Raw genomic sequence first — 20,550 nt, 5'->3', positions numbered from 1 at the left:
TTATTTTATCAGAGCTGTGGTACTATATATATCTTTGTATTAGGCTTTTACACTGAAAAGGCTGCCTTGAGATTTAATGGAGACGTAATCTCCTGCTGAAGGTTTTTAAGAATAGATTAGACAGATGTCCATGTGACTCTATTTCTGTGCAGGAAGTCAACCCAAGTATTCTCTGTTTTTTCTGTATGGTTTACATTTTCAACACCTGCTTCTGTTTAGATTGATGATACAAAGGACAGGTAATTACTACAAAGAGACATGACTAGAAGTAAGATCCGTTGGTCATTTTTCAGAGGGATAACAGCTCAGTTATTTGAGACACCAGACTATCCAGGGAGAGAGAGACCTGCTGCACACACTGAGAGCTCCTCTCTCATTTCATTTCTTTATCATAGCTCTGAGCAGGATTGCTGTGGACTAGTTTAATTGGTCACAGAGGGAGTAAGTTATGAAAGCTGTTTTATTTCCTTGCATGGCTTCTTTAAGGTGAGGGTCTGAGGACAGACTTGCACAAAGGAGTCACAACAACAAGGTGATGCCCAGAAGACAGTGGAGACCTGGGTGCCCATCTCTGTGACCACTGGCTGTTCTCCTAAATTCCAGAGGGTTAGAGGAATTCCCTCTGCCTTTGAAGAGCTCAGCTCATGCTCACGCTGAGAGCAATGTGGGGGAAAGATCTGAGTGAGATGTAAAGAAACTTGGTTCACCTGCCAGTACAGGTGTGCAAGTGAGTTTATGGATAACAATAAATCCAAGGCCAGCCACGTGCTGGGGATTGTATCTGTTCTGCCCCGGTCCACCCTGTAGTATGCATAATGAAGGTAACTCTCCTTACTAAATCAAGAGTAATTTTGACTAGCAATAGCATCAAAGTACTCTCGCTCCTCCACGTCATGAAATTACTTTTTATTTAAGTAGTTGAAGCCAGGAAACAGTCAATTTCTCCCCTTGCCACCCTGCTTCCCCAGTGAACTCAAAGGAGTTTTAGAATTCTTATTTGTATTTTTCTATCTCAAACTATAGCATCAAACCTCCTGTTTGGTTTTCATTTGGTGTTTTGAATGTTTTTCAGTACAGCTAAAATGCTTTCATTGACTGTAGTTGTTTTAATTTATTAGTGTAGATAATTTTTGACCTGTTTTTTTTTCCTGATTTCACGTTGACCATTTTTCTAAGTTACGAAAACACTCCAAGAAGGAGGTGTTGTTCAGTCTTTCTCAAAGCTTTAAAACCTCTGCCTGTCATCTCAGTTTCTGAGTGTCTTCCACTTAGAGAAGAGGGCAGCAGCGAGGTCCCTGATGTATCACAGGCTATTTAAGTCGGGAACTTTCCTATCTTTGGGGATTAGGGAAACTCCTGTCACACTGGATACTGCTATAATGTGAAAACGTAGTGTCTATATTTTGTCTCGCACCTGCTACTTGCTATTACTGTTTCATGAATCCTGTCATCATTGACTAGGCAGCAGATACGCCCTGAGGCCTGGAAGGAGTGGTTCCCTCCAATTTCCCTATGCCTTGGCACATTTTTTACTTCCATTATTGACACAAGGCATGTGCTCCATCAAGAGACCTGGACCACTCTCTCTGGCTTTTTTAGAAGGTTTTTTAGGGGGGTGGGAGGTGGGGTTTTAATGTTATTTTGTTAGATTCCTGTGACTTGGGATTTCTTATGACACAGGAAATCTTGTGCTAATGTAGGTGCTGAAGTGAGCAGAGCTGTGTATGAGTTGGAAATCTGAGTGTGTTTATGCACAGGGAAGTCAAGTCAGACCTGGCATTGTGTATCTGTTTTCCCTTTCCAGGAATTTGCTCACTTTTTGCTGCTCTCCACTAACAGCCACAAGGGCATTTGACCTTTCCTTCAAAATCCTCTAAAGGCTGCCAGGTAGCTTTGCATGGGTTTTTTGAGTTACTTCCATCATCCCTTCTATGTATGGCAGCAGCAGCCATTGTCCTCATTCTGGCATAGAAAATTACAGTAATTTCACAATTACAAGCTGCACCATTTTGACTAAAATTTTGGTCTGAACTCGAAGTGCGGCTTATAATCAGGTGCAGCTTATATATGGACAAAGAACGAAAAGTTGCTGTTTTAGTTTGGAGGACAGGTGTCTGCTGAGAAAGGCAGGAGCTTCTCTTTGAAATTGAGAATGCAAACCCCCTCCCTCCAAATTATTATAATTTTGAAATCAAGGGGCTTTCAGGCAAAGATACAGGAATTAGGAATAACAGTTCTTTTCTAGGGAAATTAAAATAGAAATGCAGTACTACAAAGAAACAAACTCCAAACCCTGACAAAGTCAGAGTACAACCTGACACCCCGTCGGGCAGGGTGTTGGTAGCAGTCCCATTAAATGGTGGCTGCATCCTCTTGCAGTGACAGATGTGATTCAGTTGGAGCAGTGCTCCTGTACAAGGTGCAGTTTCCTCCCAAGGTCCAGTGGTGATGTGGAGAAATCCGGTTTTCCTCTGGAGTCCAGTGGAGAAAGGGGCTCCCTTAGTGTCCTAAAACCTCTGTTTTTATCTTGGTAAGAAATGTTGGGCTCTTCCCCCTGGCTGGAGCAACTTCCAATGGGATGCAGTAATTTTATCAGTCCCACAGTGGGACTCAATGGCCATTAGCAGAAAATGACTCTCTGGAGGAAGGATGGGGTGTGAAAAGATAAAGAACAATGCCCTGCCTGGTTTCAATGGATGGGCCATTAGCAGAATATCTGCCATTGAGATAAGGATCACTGCCCCCACCCTCAACAGATGGTGATAGAATAGATACCTTTTATCACACTCTGTATTGAAACTTGCACCTTATATATGGACAAAGAATGAAAAGTTTCTGACACCCGGAAGCGCAGCTTATAATCAGGTGCAGATTATAATAGTGAAATTACTGTACTTGAGTAACTGTATATTTTCATGTCAAAACGAGTTTTTTCCTTAGGTCCAGCTATAGATTTAACAAATCAGCTCCCAAACAATTACAATTTAGTGTTTGGATTCTAAAACTCATTGAATATCTTGTTCCTCAGAGCTCATGTAATGCAGCCATCTTAAATGTAATATTAGTTAAAAAATATTTAAAGAAAAAAAAACAAAACTATGTATGTTTTCATTACAGTTATGGCAAAATAAATAAAGAGGGTTTTTTCTCACTTCTCCAACACAGTTATTTCTAGTCAATAGTCCAAATGCAAAAAGATTAAAGAATACCTTAAACAAAAAAAAAAAAAAAACCAAAGAAACAAAAAACAAAAAAAATTAAAAGGAAAGATAGGAAATTTTATTCTTGGTTTTGTTGTGGTGGTTTGAAAAATTCTGCAAGTAGAAATTCTGTTATTTTAAAAATATTTATACACAGCTTGCACAAACAAGGCAGGCATCCACTTTGTACTTGCTGAAGTGTTTCTTTTGGTGCAGCTGTGCTGTGTTCATCTGTAAGACCTGCAGTTTCCTGCACAGCAGGAGTGCAGTGGCCTGGGAAGCTGCTCCTTCCCAGCTCTTGTCCTTGCATGGGTGGGCTCTGACATCCCCCTCCCTCTGGCTGTGCCTTCAGGGGTCCTGACCTCACTCCAGAGCTCAAATCCCACATTCCCAATCAACTTGGGTTTGGTTCTCACCCTTAGAATACTTTGCACCTGCATTTGCCCACCAGTTAATGCAAGTCTTCATGACAGAGAATCATGGAAGAACATACTTGAAAATACAAAGTAGTTATTTCTTTACGAGGTATATACTTGGAGACTAATAAGGTCCTTAAATGCACCATGGAACATGTAGGCAAATTGAGTGGAAATGTCATTTTTTCTTATGATTCCTCTAGCCACAGGAGTTGAGTAGCATTTGCTGTCTGAATTAGAGCAGTGACCAAAGTAACTTGCTGGTTTATTGGTTGTGGCGGTGGTCTTGGGTTTCTGTTAGGTTTTTTTTGTTTTTGTTGGGTTGTTTTTTTGTTTGTTTGTTTGTGGGTTTTTTTGTGAAGGAGAGTTAATACCTATCTCACTGCAGTTACAGTCTATATTTTCCAACAGCATTTTTTGTTCAGCAAGTTGGGTCATGGCTTTCTCTGATAGAAATAGACCTTGCAAATAGGTTTCAGTAGAAATAGTACATTTTCCTAGATTTCAGTCTTGTCTGAAACTACACTTTTCAGATTTGTTTTCCTAAAAGACGTGGGAGTCTACTGGTGGTATGCTCAACTAGTATAAATTGATCACCTTTGCCTTCAGAATAGCTGTGCAATATCAACAAATGTGTATTAAAAAAATCTGTTAGTACCTGGCAAGCAAATTATGTAGGCTTGGTTGTTTGGGTTTTATTTTTAATTTGTATCAGAGCCACAGGAGGTTATTGTGAACTGTTACTTGATTAATAAAACCGTAGTTCCTGTAGGGATGCAGCTTTCTTTTGAAGTAGGTGAGATTTCCATCAGTTTTGTCTTTAGACGAGTTCCAGAGAAACTTATTACTTCCTAGATAAATAATTTAATTCATCTAGCAGTATGACCAAATTCTTACTGTTCAACAGTAAAGAAATTCTGTATAGTGCAGTTTTTAAACTCCCAGCAGCTGAATCACTTAAACCTGCGCAGCTGGACTTTGTAATTCGCCTGTGTTTCATTTTAACAATTAGTAGTGCCTTAGCCCAGAGGGACTGAAGCCTAGTTCTGAAGAAGCTGCACTAACCACAGGTTACCAGAGCCTGCTGGGATGTGGAAGAGGTGAATTAAAAGCACACTTTGAATTGTTTAACAATCTGATGGCTGTGGGTTTTCTCAGGTGGCTGCATTGTATGCACTGTGTTGCTGAGAATGCTCATTCCTGTGCAGTCGACTTTGCCCACAGCTCTCCTGGCTTCTCACCATTGCCCTGAGAAGGGTTTGGGTCAGATGGTGCCCCTGTCCCCCTGTGCACAGCCCAACAGGAGGGATGTCCCTGCTCCTGAAAACTGGCTTTGAATTCAGCTCTGCCCTTTTCATGGTGTTTTTTCTGCCATAAGCATATTGTTCAGGAACTTCTCAGAGAGGGGAATGCTGAAGCTTGTTGGCTGCATCAGAGGAAGCAGCAGGTAAGAGGAAAGTTGCCTCTGTTATGTGTGTGGTGCCTTTGGCAAGAAGCCTGAGCCTGGTGCTGTGGGCTGAGGTGAGCATCTATGAGCCAGATGTCACCTGGAAGCTGTGGAATATTCTTGAATGATTATGGCTTTTCTCCCATCAGCTGTCATCTGACAAGCACAAAGAAATGCTGATTTAAGTCAAAATTAAATAAAGCATGGAATATAGGCCATAAGGAAAAATGGGATAGTAGTCCAAGGCTTCTGAATAAATACACACTAATGGAGGTCTTGTGTGTGTATGGCTGAGGCAAAGTGAGAGTGATAAGAAATACCTGAAGGCTCAGCCTTCCCTTTTTCATATTGCTTTATGTGCCAAAATCCTGTTTCTCTGGTTGAATTTTTTATCTTCCATCTGTGTTGCAGCTGGCAGTGCTTTGGAAGCTACTGCATGGGGACAGGGCATTTCAACAAGTTTTTAAAAATAAATATTTCAAGATGGAAATTTATAGTCACAGAAATGGCTAAGTAAAACCAGCACCCTCTTCTTCAACAGAGCAACCCCAAGTGCATATTCAGAAGTAAATTTGCCTTATATATTGGCTCAAAGAAGTGACTGCAACCACAAACACTGTGCAACTGTCAATGAATGAAGTGCAGTCTTGCCTTTATTGTGCTCTGTCAACAGAATTCAGCGGTATTTTCTGATTGACACTCTCAATTACTTGCAGTATTGCACAGGCCAGAGGGACTGCAGCTTGACATTTAGCACACAGGCTGGCTGTGGGAGGCTGGTACTTGGGAAATGAATTTCTCTGGATGAGTGAAGTGAATCAACGAGTGCTCAAGAGAGGTCTAACTCTGTGCTTTGTGGTGCCATTGGCAGTAATTTTCAAGACAGAATTGATTGCAGTCTTAGAAGATAGATTCTAATTTCTTTTAAGTGCTGTTAGATCCAATTACTATTCGTTTTAAAAAATGGCTGTAAATAAAATTAGAATTACTATGAAGTTGTTTAGAAATCTCACAATATCAACCTTTTTATCCATTTATGTTTTGATAATTGAGCTATGGGTCTGATAATAATCACTGAGATAGGTCCTCTTTTTATACTGTGTGAAAATAACCCTTAATTGTGGAATTTGACAAACATTCTTTCCTAAAAGGACAAGAAACTCATTTCTCTTAAGCAAAGGAACTTGCCAATAAATGGGGAAGGAGGTTTTCTTTGTTCTACAGCTCTGTCAGCAACACATCATCTCTTATGTCAAAAGCCCACTGAGTTCAATTAGTTTAAAGGATTTCTATGAGTTTATGAATTATGTTTTTGAGTAATAAAAAGTGTCCTTGCATCTAAGTAACATTAAAAAAAATCATTCTTATAGATTATCTACCAGTCCATGTATAAGGATAATTTATTAATTATTAAAAGTATATTGGATTAGGGTTTTACAGGATATTGACTACTAAGTGACATAATCTGAAACTGTTGGCCAAGACTTCCTGGTTATTAACTTTGTGTGCCACTAACTGTAAATTCTGAGTTAATTCCCACTACCTAATTTGTGATGCCTTAGCTTATGCTGAGCAACACTTTTGCTTCCAAATAGACTAGTTAATTTCTATAAATATAAATTGAATAAAGAAGTACTGGAAGTAAATTGTAACAGGATTCAGCCTGCATTCCCTCTCTTTCAGTCACAGAAGGTGTTGGCAGGTGGTCTCGTGCAAAGCAATAGAACATTAATTTTAAAAACTTACAAAAACTTCAGCTTTTCATGTTAAAGCTGAAGTTTATCTATCCTCAAAAAAATATATAAAATGACTTCTTATTACCTAGTTTGTAGAACCATGGTCTCAATTAGAGAGAAATCTAAGCCCTAAAATAGTCTGTAGAAAATCTGGGATTTGATAGTATAAATGGTGAAAAAATGGTGTTAGTGATGACACTGCAGGTGAATTTCAACTTTAACCCTAAATGTTTAAGTTTTGATAATCTCAGAAGTCAAACTGTTCAATTCTTGTCAAAAGTCAGTAGATTAGTACAAGCAATCTTGTATTCTGTAGGCTGTGTGGTTCACTGACAGAGTCCTAAAGAGATGACCTAATTTTTCAAATAGAAAAGTCTTTTTGGTGTTAACTGAACCTGGAACTGCTCACCACTTTGGAAAAACAGGTCACATAGCAATTTAATGTGCACTCAGGGGTTTGATTCTAGACTCTTGGTCTTTTAAATATTCATTGTGCTAGTCTTAATACATAGATGCATTGCAGTGAAAAATGCAGCAAACATATAAATTAGTAAGTACTGCACAGATCAAGTCCATTTCTGAAAAACAAACTTGATCTGCACAGCTGCCTGCACAGGTGTCCTTCAGGAAGAACAGAATGTGTTAGCAAAAGAAAAAAAAAGCAGATTCCTTCACTGTGACAGTTGTCATTTGAGTGCTTCTCTAGTCTTGCTTATGCTTTTGAGTGGAATCTGTTGAAGGAGCAATGTATTGTTGATCTAGAGAAAGAAGACATAAATTGATAATTATATACACAAAAGGCTGGATAACAGCCAAAAGTTTTTATTGCTATGTGGCTTAAACTTTTCCAAAGTGGAAATTAAAAATAGCAATCCATCCATACCTAATAACACTTCAGACTAGTACAATACTATTTTGCATAAGTATTTGCTAATTAATTTAAAAACATACAGTAGGTATTAAGCGTGGATAATAATGCTTTGCCTGTTTCTCAAGAATGTTTGGGTTATTAATTACATTCTCAAAACCACATGCAGCTAATAAGTACTAAACCTTATTATTGTGAATTGGGTTCATTTAATATGTAAAACTGGAGTTGCATAAGTTTTAAACACATTATGAATATTTCAGCAATGTTCATGCCTGATAGGCCCTGTATTAACAGTAATTTGAAAACATATTTATATGTACAGTGTATAGACTGTAATATATCATGTCTTTTGCTGGGGAGGAGGAGAACTTGAACTGACCTCAGATCTCTTGGCAGATTTTCTAAGCTTTAGCTTTTTACTGAGATTCTTCTCAGCTTTATTTTCATATGCAACTCTTTCTCTCACCCTGGGGTAAACTGTAGATGTAAATGATCATAGCAAAATACTGCATTTTACATCAAATTTTGATTCTTTCTCTCATTTTTTAATGTCTTAGTAGACTTCAGTGGGATGTCAGAATATCAGTGAATAGGTTTTTGGAGAATAAGGCTCTTTGACTCCAAAGAAATATTAGTCATCTATCAAAAAGAGTCTGTGAAGTAATTTAAATTTATAACATGGAAAATAATTTGCAAATTATTTTATAAAGCCAAAACACAATGGCAGCAGGGAACCTTACAAAAACAAGCTATACTGTCAAGTGTATGTAAGCAGGCTACCAACAATTCATATTGCCAAGAGGTGAAAGCATTTCTCTTAAAAACTCAATCTTAGCAGCAGGACGTGTCAGAAGGTGTGAAAAGTCTGGGCTTTTCATCAATCAGAATATGACTTTGAGTTATAGCCTTGTCATATGGCTGAGAAAAAAGGAAAATCTAATCACAGACCGTATCAGGCAATGAATTACCATCATTATATTGCTGAACTCTCATCCAAAAGACCTTATCCATGTAGTCAGCCTTATTTCAGAGAGATGAATTCTCACTGGAGCAGGTGTGGGAAATGGGGATTTAAAATAACCAACACTTGGCAATTGTACCTCGAGACAGGAATGGAATATTTGGGTTGTGAGTGCTGGGAGCCCTTCCATCCAGGAGGGCTGCTGGTATCCTGGGGGTGCCTCAGGAAGAGTTTTGCCAGCAGATCAAGGGAGGTGATCCTGCCCATTTTCTCACCCTCAGTGAGGCCACATCCAGAGTGCTGTGTCTGGCTGTGGGCTCCACAGCACAAAAAAGAATCAGCTACTGATGAGGGTCTAGCAAATGCCTACAAAGATGATGAGAGGTCTGGAGCATCTCTCTTATGGGGAGACACTAAGGGACCTGGGCCTGTTTAGACTTGAGAAGCCAGAGGAGATCTCATCAGTCCATATAAATATCCCAAAGATGGGTGCCAAGGCAACGGTGCCAGACTTTTTTCAGTGATGCCCAGCAACAGGACAAGGAGCAATGGCCATAAACTAAAACACAAGACTTCACCTCAACATGATGAAGAACTTCTTTACATTGAGGAGGTCAGAGCACTGGAACATGTTGTCCAGGGAGGTTGTGGAGTCTCCCTCTCTGGAGATATTCCAAATCCACATGGACAAATTCCTGTGTCACCTGCTCCAGGTGACCCTGCACCGGGGGTGTGGTTGGACTAGATGATCTCCTAGAAAGGGACTAGAGGTCCCTTCCAACCATAACCATTCTGTGATTCTGTGGTATCCTGGAAATAACTGCAGAGGGCAGGTGTGCAAGTGGAGTCTGTCCAACCACCATTATAAAAAGCAAAAATAATTATTACTTTTCAATTAAAAGGATATTAATTGGCTATTAAAAAGTCAGAATTTATTGAGCATTGGGTAACGTTCTGGACTTGGTTTTCAGTGGGATTTGAGGGAAAAGTATGTAGAAATAGCTTGCATTCTCTCATGACCCCTAATTACAAAGATGAGAGTTCATTAACAAAGATCCACTTTGCTTCTTTGTGGTATGTTCCTTGCTACAAAAGACCACTTAAGACACTGGCTTAAAAACTAGAAAAATGTGTTAAAACATTACTTGGTGATTCTCTTACCCTGAAAGTGAAATATGGTGTGCTCATTTTTGAGTTTTTGCCATATTACACAACCAGTGCTGGAAAAGGTATATGTTCATTATCTTGAGCAATGTCTGTGTTAGCATATCAGCCTGTGGTAGACCCTTTATATTGCTTTGGAATTAAAAAAATTCCAAAGGTACAGGTTAAAGCAGGCCCCTGACTTAATCCATGGTATTTGTTGAGACCTAATAAATAAAATTCTGTTTTGTTGACTTTTCATGACAAAAGATGCTGCTGAAGGAAATAATGATAGCCAGCCTTCTGATATAATTGTTTCAAGAACCAACCTGCCTCTGGTATTGCTTAAATGCTTTGGTCCTTAATACCTTAGTGAAAACTTGGATGCTATATTGGCTGTCAGAACAAAAGTTTCTCTGAGGGTCTAATCCATCTGAACCAATCTGGACATGCTGTACCCACCTTCCAGGTCCCAATATGAGTTCAGATCAGATGGGTCATGTGGAGGTGGTCAGCAATCACCCAACTGGTATGGCTGGTATGCAGAACTTTATCCTGGATAAAGGATAAAGCAATCCTCGCTTTCCAAATATTACCTTTAGCTCCACACCTGAATCACAGCCTTGTGACCATGGATGAAGGCTATCCAGTACATCAGGTTTATGGTGCATTGTTATCAAGAACATCCAGCAAAAATGCTCCATTGTTAACTCTTCAGTGACCACAGGTGTAAATGTGCCCAGCAGCCTGCAGGGGATACATTTGTGTTCCCCAGTCCAGCCTCAGCATTTGGGTGAGCAAAGCCACGCTCCTTTGGAGTGGAGGGCTGTGACAGTCCCCAGCCTTTGTGAAATGTGCCTCACACCCTTCCTGATCCCAGTGCTGTGGCCATCTCACTCCATGTTCCTGCAGCTTGTGCAGCAGTTTGTTCAGGGTTAATTCTCTTCACTTACTTCCCTTTTTTGTTTCTTTTTTTTTTGCCTCTTACAGATGGACAAAAGAGAAAGAAGTCATTAAGAAAGAAACTGGACTCTTTAGGAAAGGAGAAGAACAGAGACAAAGGTAAAATGAGTACAGTAAATTCACGAATACAAGCCGCACTGAGTATAAGCCGCATCTCTGGGTGTTGGCAAATATTTCGGTTTTTGTCCATAGATAAGCCGCACACGAATATAAGCCGCTCTGTCGTTCGCAGCGAGGACCCGCGTGCAATTAGTAACAGAACCGCTGGAGGGCGGGGTTTACTGGCTGAGCTAAGGCTGTGCAGGCTCGGCCCGCTAGGGGCCGCTGACGGGGCCAGGTGGCCCAGCCCGGTGCTGCCACTCGGGGCCGGCCGCCGCTGCCCCTGGGCTCGGTCACCCCAGGTCGGTGCTGCCCCGCGGTGGCGGGCAGGGACGGAGCTTCCCCCGCTCCTACGGCAGCGGCGGCGGGCGGGGACGGAGCTTTCCCGCGCCCATGGCACCGGCGGCGGGCGCGGACAAAGCACCCCGCCTCCTCCCCGAGCCGCGGCAATGGCGGCGCGCACTTCCCGTCGGCTCCCGGGGCCGCGGCAATGGCGGCGCCCCCCCCCCGTCGGCTCCCGGGGCCGCGGCAATGGCGGCGCCCCCCCCCCCCGTCGGCTCCCGGGGCCGCGGCAATGGCGGCGCCCCCCCCCCCACCTCTCCTCCCCGGGCCGCGGCAATGGCGGCGCCCCGCCCCCCCTCCTCCCCCGGGCTGCGGCAGAGGAGGGAAGAAGAGAGCTCTCCCGCCTCTCTCCCCGCCCCCTGTGCTGCCTGCAGGGAGCCAGGGCAACACGGTAACACTGTAACAATCGCGGAATGCCGGCTTTTACTGGCAGGTGCTTGGCTCGGCGCCCTGGCTGGCACGTCTGGGGTTGTAAATGTCAGAAAATTATTAATATATTAGCCGCACCCGACTATTAGCCGCACTTCCGGGTTTCCACCAAAATTTTTGTCAAATTGCTGCGGCTTGTATTCGTGAAATTACTGTATATATTTAGTGATCAGGTCTTAGTTTTGCATATGAGATTTCTTTAGTCTGATACATACTTTTTGAAGTAAAATATTGTTGATCTGATGTACTGTCTAGGTATTTATTTTCAAGCTAAAATAATATGTTTTATCTTTTCTGTTTGATTTTAATATAACCCAAATCTCTTCAACTGAAAGGTTTTGGTTTATTTTTCCTGAGAAAAAAAAGAAGACTTAAAGGACTGCCTCTCTTCTCCAATGTTCTTTCTCCCCATTTTCACCATCCAGTGCAGAATGTGGTCTGTATAACATGATCCAGTTCTTACTTTACAAAGCACAAAAATGCAGCACTGCCCAAGCAAGTCGGTTGGTGTGCTTTTCTTGCTTTAACTTTAGGAAAATAGCCATTGTTTAAAGTATATAAATGCTCCAGTGCTACTGATCAGTTGGATTTTAATAAACTCCACGTGACAAGGATTTACCGATACGGTTGTACTCTTTTGTTTGGAACACTAATCAGCTTTATGGGCTGGGCCTAATCCAAGACCTGAACTTGACCTGAACTTGAATTTGGAGTCATTTGAACTAAGTCTAAATACTGAGACACTGAAATGTGTCTGTGAAATTGCTTGTAGGTAATTGTGCATCTGACTTTGTGTTCACTTCTGGAAAAGTTCTGGAAAAATGGTTTAAAACTCAGTATTGATATCTCAGTTTCACAAACATGCACACAAATGCAGGAATTTGTGACAGAGGGAGTGTCCTGGTTACTTTGATGTCCTCCTGAGTTTGTCTAGAAGAATGGAACTTTGAAATTCCACTGAAAAAATTAACATCCCCATTTCCAAGTTAGTTTTGATAGCTGTCACAAAGAAAATAATACATGATTAGTATTTTCTTGATTTACAGTTAGTTATGGGAAATATTTGTATTAATCTTTCTAAAATTGAATGTGCCTTGACTCATTGGTTTGATATATCCAGTGGCTTTCTGTATTATTACACTGCAATGACCAAACTTTTCATTTGTTATAAGAACTACTTGATATATGACTGAGGCCACATGCAGGAGGAGTCATTAAGGAAGATATTTAATGATTTTATAGTCACTTTTGGGAGAAAATCTTTTTTGCACTGTCCTTTAATGCATTACATTTGGTTACATTGCAATTAGTCAGTCACTACATTGCTATGGTTTTTTCTGTAGTTATTAATGTAGATAAGAGGGCAAAGCAACATAGTTCTGTGCAAAAATTGCCCTGGTTTTCAGTGTGTTTGCCAGATATTGATCTTCATAGGGCCAGTGAGGTGCTCTTCTGCATCAGAGAAGGTTAACCACATCCTGCTTTTTCGTTTTGTCTCACAAATTTTTGGTGTACTGAGAGCTTTCATCTTTCCTCCCTTAGGGGTACCATGACTTTGTAGTCTCAGTTGAAAGTTTCTCTTTAGAAGTTCTTTTGAGAGTAAAAATGTGCTTTGGTTTTTTTTCCCTCACATTTTTTCATTACTGTAGCAGATTTTTACAATGATAAATTGCTTTGGTAATTCACCAAAGGCAGAATTTTGCTGTGTCACCCAAACTTGGTAGATCTTTGCAGCTGCACTTTCAGAGCTCCACCAATGCTCTTTGGTGCAGTGCTTTGAGGAGCCAAAGTGTCATTTTGGTGACGGATACAAATCCTTAACCCAATGTTGGTCTTTATTCCACTAAATTCTCTGTTGCCAAAGATCTTTCAAACAATATTTTTTCTTATATTGCCTTGCATTCTATTGTATTTCCTTCCAGCCGTGTTTTATTTCAGCTGACCTTTGTTTCTATTAATTACACAGCTGCACCAGTTGAGCACTCAAGATAATATTATATTCTGCTATTACAATTCTGTTCAAGGATTTTCTTGTGTGTCTACCTTGCATGATAGCATTTATACTCCATTCAGTTAGTAGGTTTGGGGATATACTTTATTTCTCTTCTGAAGGGTTTTCTGAGTGCACTTTGCCTTTTAGGGCTCACTAGTTGCCACAGTAAACATCAGCATTTTGTGTTTATTCATCATTGTTTAAATTTATCTACTTCCTGGTTTTCAGCCTTGCTCATACTATCTGGTTAGCTATACGAATCATTTTTAGAAATCACTATGCTGATTCTCCTAATTTTAATTCCTTTTTTCTTATTATTATTTGAAATTCAGATGTTTCATACATAAACCCATCAGCTTTTATCCTTTTTCTCCCATTTCTTACTGTCTTATTCTGAGTTGTAGAGATATTTTACATGCACTTAGAAAATATTATAGGAGCACCCTCTGAGGGGAAAATACCCCAGCACTTCTCAAATAGAATTTGTATTTCTGTCCTTCCTTTAGGATAACTTGGGTTGGTCAGTAAGGGTCCAGGAAGTTGGAAGGAGTCATGTTCTGAACAGATTGTGTTAGCAGAGTAAAAATAAAGGCATATCTGCTCTTACTAATTGCCATCAGCAAATGTTAGGCAAAAATAGCCCAAATAGCATCATATGGCATCTTACTTGCCAGGTTTTCTGGCCATGCTTGGTTCTGGTGTACTTTTCTCTGTCCTTCTGAGTTATTAAAAATCATCTGCCACTTGCTGAGCAGACTCTTAATGCATGATAGCAGAGGGAATGAACAACCAGGATTGCTGGTTTGTGCTGTGGGGCCATCAGCCTGGCACAGTGGTGGAAAGGTGGCTGTTTTCCCGTGGGAAGCAGCAGCAGCAGCAGCATCTCTTCCAGCTCAGGAGTTAGGGGGAACAGGCTTGCCCAGCTTTCAGCTGATGAGTTAGCTCTGGAAAGAAAAATGTCAGGCCTTGTGCTGCTGGTCTCCATAAGGATGAGCCTGCCACGCTCCCATCAGAATTGAGCCCCACCACCTTCCTTGAACAGTGGCCTCCCTGTCACCTGAAGTCAGAGTTAACCTCCCTCGGCATGCCTTTCACAGCTGTTCTGTAAAGAGAGCATCTTCCATTTCTGGGCAGCTGGTCCAGACAAACACAGACCATGGGTGTGCTACACACAAGGCTGGGAGCACACACCCACCCAGACAGGTTCCTGGCCCTCATGTCTGAAAGGAATGCCTTCCCTCTGTTTATTTTGGGGGGTTTGTGGTGGGTTTTTTTAGTAACTAGTCCAGCTGCACTGTTGTGAGAAGAGAACAACAAGAGCAAGCCCCAGGACTCGGCAGGGGAGCAGGGAAGCTGGCTACCAGACACTTCATATGGAGGAGATGCAGCTGCCTTAATGCAGACTTTCCATCCCTTCAACATCACTTTTGTAAACACAGTTGCAGTTGGGAGAGTAATGAATTCCAAACATTTTTCATTCTCTCTGTCCCAGCCTGGGAGCCCCCACATACCCAAACAAGTAACAGCTGAGGGAACCATGTTGTTGGTCCTGCCCAGGGTAATGCCACCTGAAAAATCTCCTTTTGTAAATCAGACTCCAAAGGTCAGTCCTGACAACCATGCAGCACCATGTGATCATGTGTGTGGGCTGCAATCAAAGATAACAGGGATGTGCCTGGCACAGGAGGCCCCAGAGGTGGAAAGAAAGGCCCACCATGCTGATCAGCAGGAATGCACGATGGAAACCTCACTGCAGCTCTTGCCTGACAAACCCTCTCCTTTAGCACCAGTGTGCACTGAACTGCACCACAGTGCAGGTTTCTGGGGTGTCTCTCTCTGGAGAGGTGCCACCCCTCTCCAATTTGTGCCCAATTTGTTCTTCCCCACCCACTCCACCAGGTATCTGTGCTTAAAAGGCATAACCAAAAGGAATGATACACATTTTTTCTAGGACTGTTTGGAGATTTAATAACTTGTATTTTAGGACTCAGTCCAATCTATAGAGTTTTTACTGTCTAACATTCACATTTTATTTAGATGGATCAGTCAACCTGTCTGTTAAGTGGGAGTTTCAGCAACTTGTCAGACTTCTGAAGGCCAATAAAGACACCACAGTAGAATTTAATGCACTTTAAATGAGTTTTATGTATGTGTCATTTTTTATATCTGTCAACATCTCATTAAAAGGGGAGAAATTGTAAAATAAGTTTTTTTCAATTATTATTACATCTCTGAGTAATTCACCAAAGCAGGATATAGCAGAACTTGCGGGATGTAAACAGTCTGAACAGGAGAACAGCACTCCACCCAGACATTTAAGCAATATTTTCAGCTGCCATCATTCAAGTGTTTTTGCTTTAACCAGCCTGCTTGTTATTAATGGCTGTCATGACCCTCAATCCTACAAATGTCTCCAAACATTGGGTTTGGCTGCTGACAAACAGTACTCAGGCTGAAGGAGCAGTAACATGTCCAGGCTGCTTGGAATAAGACATTCTCGGGATGCTGTGCATGCTGGCGGCCGGCAGCAAATCCCGTATGAATTCTGTGCTAATTTTTACAGCAGCAGAAGCAGTGTCTTTGGCCACCCCTCGCCAGTGATATGGGTGCCAGCGTAAGCAGGCCTACTTTTAAAGTACACACAGGCATTCCTGAGAGAGATGCCTCCCAGAAATTACTTGTCCTAGAAGATGTTATCAGTAAACCAAGTTTGTTTTGCCTTGGTTCCAGAAAACCCTACAGGTTAATGAAGAAACCTGCTCAGAAATAATAATCACTTGCTATGTGATTGCTTGAGTAACTGAGAATCATCCCTTTTGGTGATGTTTCTGCATGGAATGTAAATACTTGTCAGGTTCATCTGTGAGGCCTTAGCAGAGCTGCTGAATGCAAGACTTCCTGAGAAATGGCCTTCCTGGTAACTCTGTGGCACGTGCAAGTCCAGCAGATGTTCGATTTTTCTTTAGTTCAGAGTTCTTGAAAACATCTTTTGTGTTTGCTTCCTGTTCATGCTCAGTAAATTAAGATGTATTAGTTAATATTTGCATTTGTTCTCTGTAATTCAGCCTATCATGGTGTTCATGTGCCTTGGTACAGCTTAAGAAGGGAGCTAAATAAATTAAGTTTCTTTTTTATTCTATCAGAATTTTTTTTAAAGCCTTTCCATTGCCTTATCATGCCTCTATAAAATTTTGAATATGTTTCTCATGCTCTCTCACTCTCTCAGGCATAAAAAGGTGTGTTTTTTTAATCCACGTTGTGTCATACTTTATACTAAAGTCAAATAAAGTACCAAATACTCTCTTTAATTTTTTGTAAAAAAACTCCAGGCCTACTCCCAGAAAAAAGCATAATTATTTGGGAGAGCCTTATATCACTCTTTGAAGGTCAGTGAGCTCTGAACAGCTGGAGAAGAGATTTTCAGCCACAGAACTGATGCTTAGAAGGCTGTCTGATCTCAAATCTACTGGAGTCAATACAGATTTTGAAGAACCTTGAGATGGAAGGAGTTTTTTTAGTTCCCATAATGGACTGAGGTTTCTGTTTTCCTTGTTTTCTGCTTCCATCATGGTCTCTACAGATCTGAAATAATTTATTTCAGTTAGCAAAACAGAGTTACCCTGGGGAGGTTGACTTAAAGACCCCATTTAAATATCCTTTTAAAAGCATGTTATTCTCCAATCTCTGTTCCTGTCATTTAAATAGATATGGTACAAGCACCTTAGTAAATCTTGGTCACAGGATTTTAGCAACCCAAAATCAGCATTTATGTTGTACTTAAGAAAAAACTCTGAATGCTAAGGACCCTAACCATAGTTACTTTTCACTTTATTAGTATTGAAACACTCATTAGAATCTAGAATATAGACCTCACTGGTTCTTAATGGACTGTTGTGTTCTGTGGGATGGAAAACAGCCTTCACCAGCTGAAACTTCAGAGAAGTCTTTTAAACCATATTTGGGACAGGGTTGACATGAGGTCAGGTAAGCTGTAACCATGTGGGTCAACATCCTGAACATTATCATTTGATTAGCAAAAAGGAGGATATGGGATCACTGAAACTCTTATTTGATCTGGCTAGGAATTTTTCTGTGACATGCTGCTTTTTATTAGAAAATGATGATTTACCACCAAAGAAAGATTTCTTAGGAGCATATCAGTTTCAATCAAAATTTTGTTAAGAAATTTGCCTCAGCTGCAAGATTGACTTTCTGGTAAGAGAAATTATGCACTTCTCCAAAATAGTAAATTATCTTCTTTGACAGTAAACACTGAAAACTGGAATGTATTAAAAGTGGTGCTGGCCAAGGGTACAAGTCTGTTTCCAAGCTCATTGCCCAATCTGCCAGGTTGTTTCACATTTTTACATGATGCTTTTTGCAAAATGTCTTTTTGAACTGCCCAGTCTCCTCACTGAGTAAGTGATCAATTTTTTGTTGAGTTTACAGAGAATAACAAACTTAGTAGCTTTGGCACTCAATATGTATACAATAGACCAAGGTTTGAGCCACTGCTTTAAGGTGCATTTCTTCATGTAAATGAAACCTGTCTGACAGAGGGGGATCCCCAGCCTGCAGCTGTAAAGAGGTCCTTTTTGCTTTGAGACCAGAGCCTCAAACCTACACATCTTGTGACTTGAGTTAGCATCCTTCCTCTCCCATCCACGGGTTGCTAATTACTTCACATGAGTACAGCTTTTCTTTTTTAATGAATCTGAAATGTCAGAAGGCCTAACATTCACTCTAATTACCTGTCCAACAAGGAAGTTGTTGGGATTGAATGCTTCTGAAGAGTGGTGGGTAGCACATGCTCCCTGCCACCACAGTCCATGGTGCAAGCACACACATTTTGGTGGGAACTTGAGGCTGTAGGCAGTCTGCAGAAGGGGCAGCTGATTCTCTTAATTTCAACAAATGAGCAAAATGTTACTGAGTTTGCCAACTCTTTAATGTAATTACCACTGCCAGCCAGCACCACTACCATCTGTATTTAGTCTGAAATTCAGCCAGCTGGTTCTCATCCAGTTCTACATCTCTGCCAGAACTGAGAAATCGAGGAAACGGTTCATGTCCTCTGAGAAGGGCTACATCAGAGCAGCCCGGAGTAGAGGCTCATTGTTCTTTCTCTGGCCCACTTTGAGCAAGGGCAATTAAAAACCTGGAATCCCACACCAGAGAGTTTCCAAGGAGGGGCAATGCCTACCTCAAAATGCCAGCCTTCACACACTGAAGTCAGGGAGAGGGTTGTTTTAATTAAACTTGTTTAATGAAGCAGTGCTGAGATCTCATCTCCTGCTGATCTTGCCCTAGTTGATGTAGAATCAGTGGCACCAGCATGCTGTTAGTCATCACCTAAATGACCTAAATACTGCTGTCCTCTCCCAGTCTGAAGCACAAGCAGCTCTGAGCCAAACCAGAGAAATATACTGTTTGGCTTTTCTCAGGAAATGTTGTAGAAGGACAAATAAAAAAGGGTGCAAGGAGTATAAGAGAGCACCCAGTTAGACAGCCAGAAGGGGATACATGCTGCATATGTGTATTTCAGGTTTTTTCATCTTAAATGTTCATTAGGAAGATAATTCAGAACAGTAAAAAAAAATAATATTAATACCATCATAATTTAGTAGACAGACTGTTGAATACAGGAGGGAAAGGTCTATCTGAACTCCTGGAACTGGTAATCCCTGCATTGCTTGATATCTGTGTGATGATGTTCTTTCTTGTCCTAAATTAAATGCAGATGGGTTTAGGTGTCATTCTATTCATAAGTCACCTCTAGAGCTTCTTGATATATGAGGCTCTGCTTCCTGACTTAGTTTTGTCTGGCCACCAAAGTTAATTCTTGTCTTAACATTTCGTGCTTCTAAAGAGCAGGAATGTTTCTACCAAAACAGAACAATGGACTGTTGTTTCTTTAGTGTGATAGACTAGTAGTGTCCTCATTCAAGATTCTTAAAATATCATCTTCCTTTCAATGCCTTACTTTAGTGCAAATCCAGATGGAAGTGTCATCAAAGACCTAGTCAGGCTTAAAAGCCCAGGAGGAATTTTAGCCTTTAATTATTTATACGATTGTGGCAAAAGAGAAATATAATATATAAGAATTTTTCTGTGTACTTCTTTTTGTTATAATTCTTATTTTGATGCTTAAAGAAACTTGGTTTTCATCTCTGGTGCTTTATTTATTCTGATATGAACATGCCTGAAGCTGGAACCTAGTAGAAGTGCCACTCATTTTCACTAGGGTGAATAGCATCAATAGCTATTTTTTTTCATTTCTTTTGAGGATAAGCCAGTTCTAGTTGAAAATCTGTGTCAGTAGTTTTGCTTCAGCTAATCTCAGATCTGATTTGAAAATTATTGATGAGAATTTCATTGTTGCTGATTGAATCACTGTAAAACTTTTTTTAATTTTGTAAAATATTTAAACATTTTACTCTGAGACCTGAGATATATGCTGGTTTTGTACATTACAGTTATATTCATGTGAGATAAGATTATGTTCTTTTTCTTAATTCAGACAAACATGTTCTGCTGCATTTCCATGTGTCCATGTTTTTTACTGTTACAAAGGAACTTATACTGATATACCGCTATTAAACAGGTTTAATCTTACCAGTATTTAAAACAGAATAGTTCTGGTTTAAATTTATAACTATATCCTTGAAGGCTTAGTCTGAGTGGTGAATGTACTTCCAAGCTCTCTGTGCAGGTAGATCCATACTCTTCTAAACTGTTGTGAAACCTGTGGACATGCGGGGACCCCTTGGCACTGGTGCCGTACAGCATTTGTGAGAAAGGAGCGTGGTGAAGGGATCTGAAACATGAGAGAGAGCTTTGGCACAGTGCAACGAGGCTCCCCAGTCTCAGGATGGTTACCAGAGCTTCTGATGCCCCTCTGCACCACCTATGTGTAACCAGAAGCACCTGACTTCAGTTACTTTTGATGG

The 20,550-nt window shown here is 40.8% G+C and overlaps 1 protein-coding gene across 5 annotated transcripts in view; it reads left to right on the top strand.

Moving 5' to 3' along the window:
• The window catches only part of ARHGAP6 (Rho GTPase activating protein 6), a 319,193-nt gene that overhangs the window by 266,565 nt on the left and 32,078 nt on the right, over nucleotides 1–20,550 (top strand). For all 5 annotated transcript variants that reach the window (XM_033052158.2, XM_033052159.1, XM_033052161.1 and 2 more), the window contains exon 3: nucleotides 10,765–10,836. In XM_033052158.2, coding sequence (XP_032908049.2) covers nucleotides 10,765–10,836 — 72 coding nt within the window. The remainder of the gene's footprint in view (nucleotides 1–10,764; nucleotides 10,837–20,550) is intronic.

This window comes from Catharus ustulatus, chromosome 2, assembly GCF_009819885.2.
Source record: "Catharus ustulatus isolate bCatUst1 chromosome 2, bCatUst1.pri.v2, whole genome shotgun sequence".
In the NCBI taxonomy this organism is placed as follows: domain Eukaryota; kingdom Metazoa; phylum Chordata; class Aves; order Passeriformes; family Turdidae; genus Catharus; species Catharus ustulatus.
Note: the sequence above shows the minus strand (reverse complement) of the source record. Positions and strands in the feature narration are given on the sequence as shown.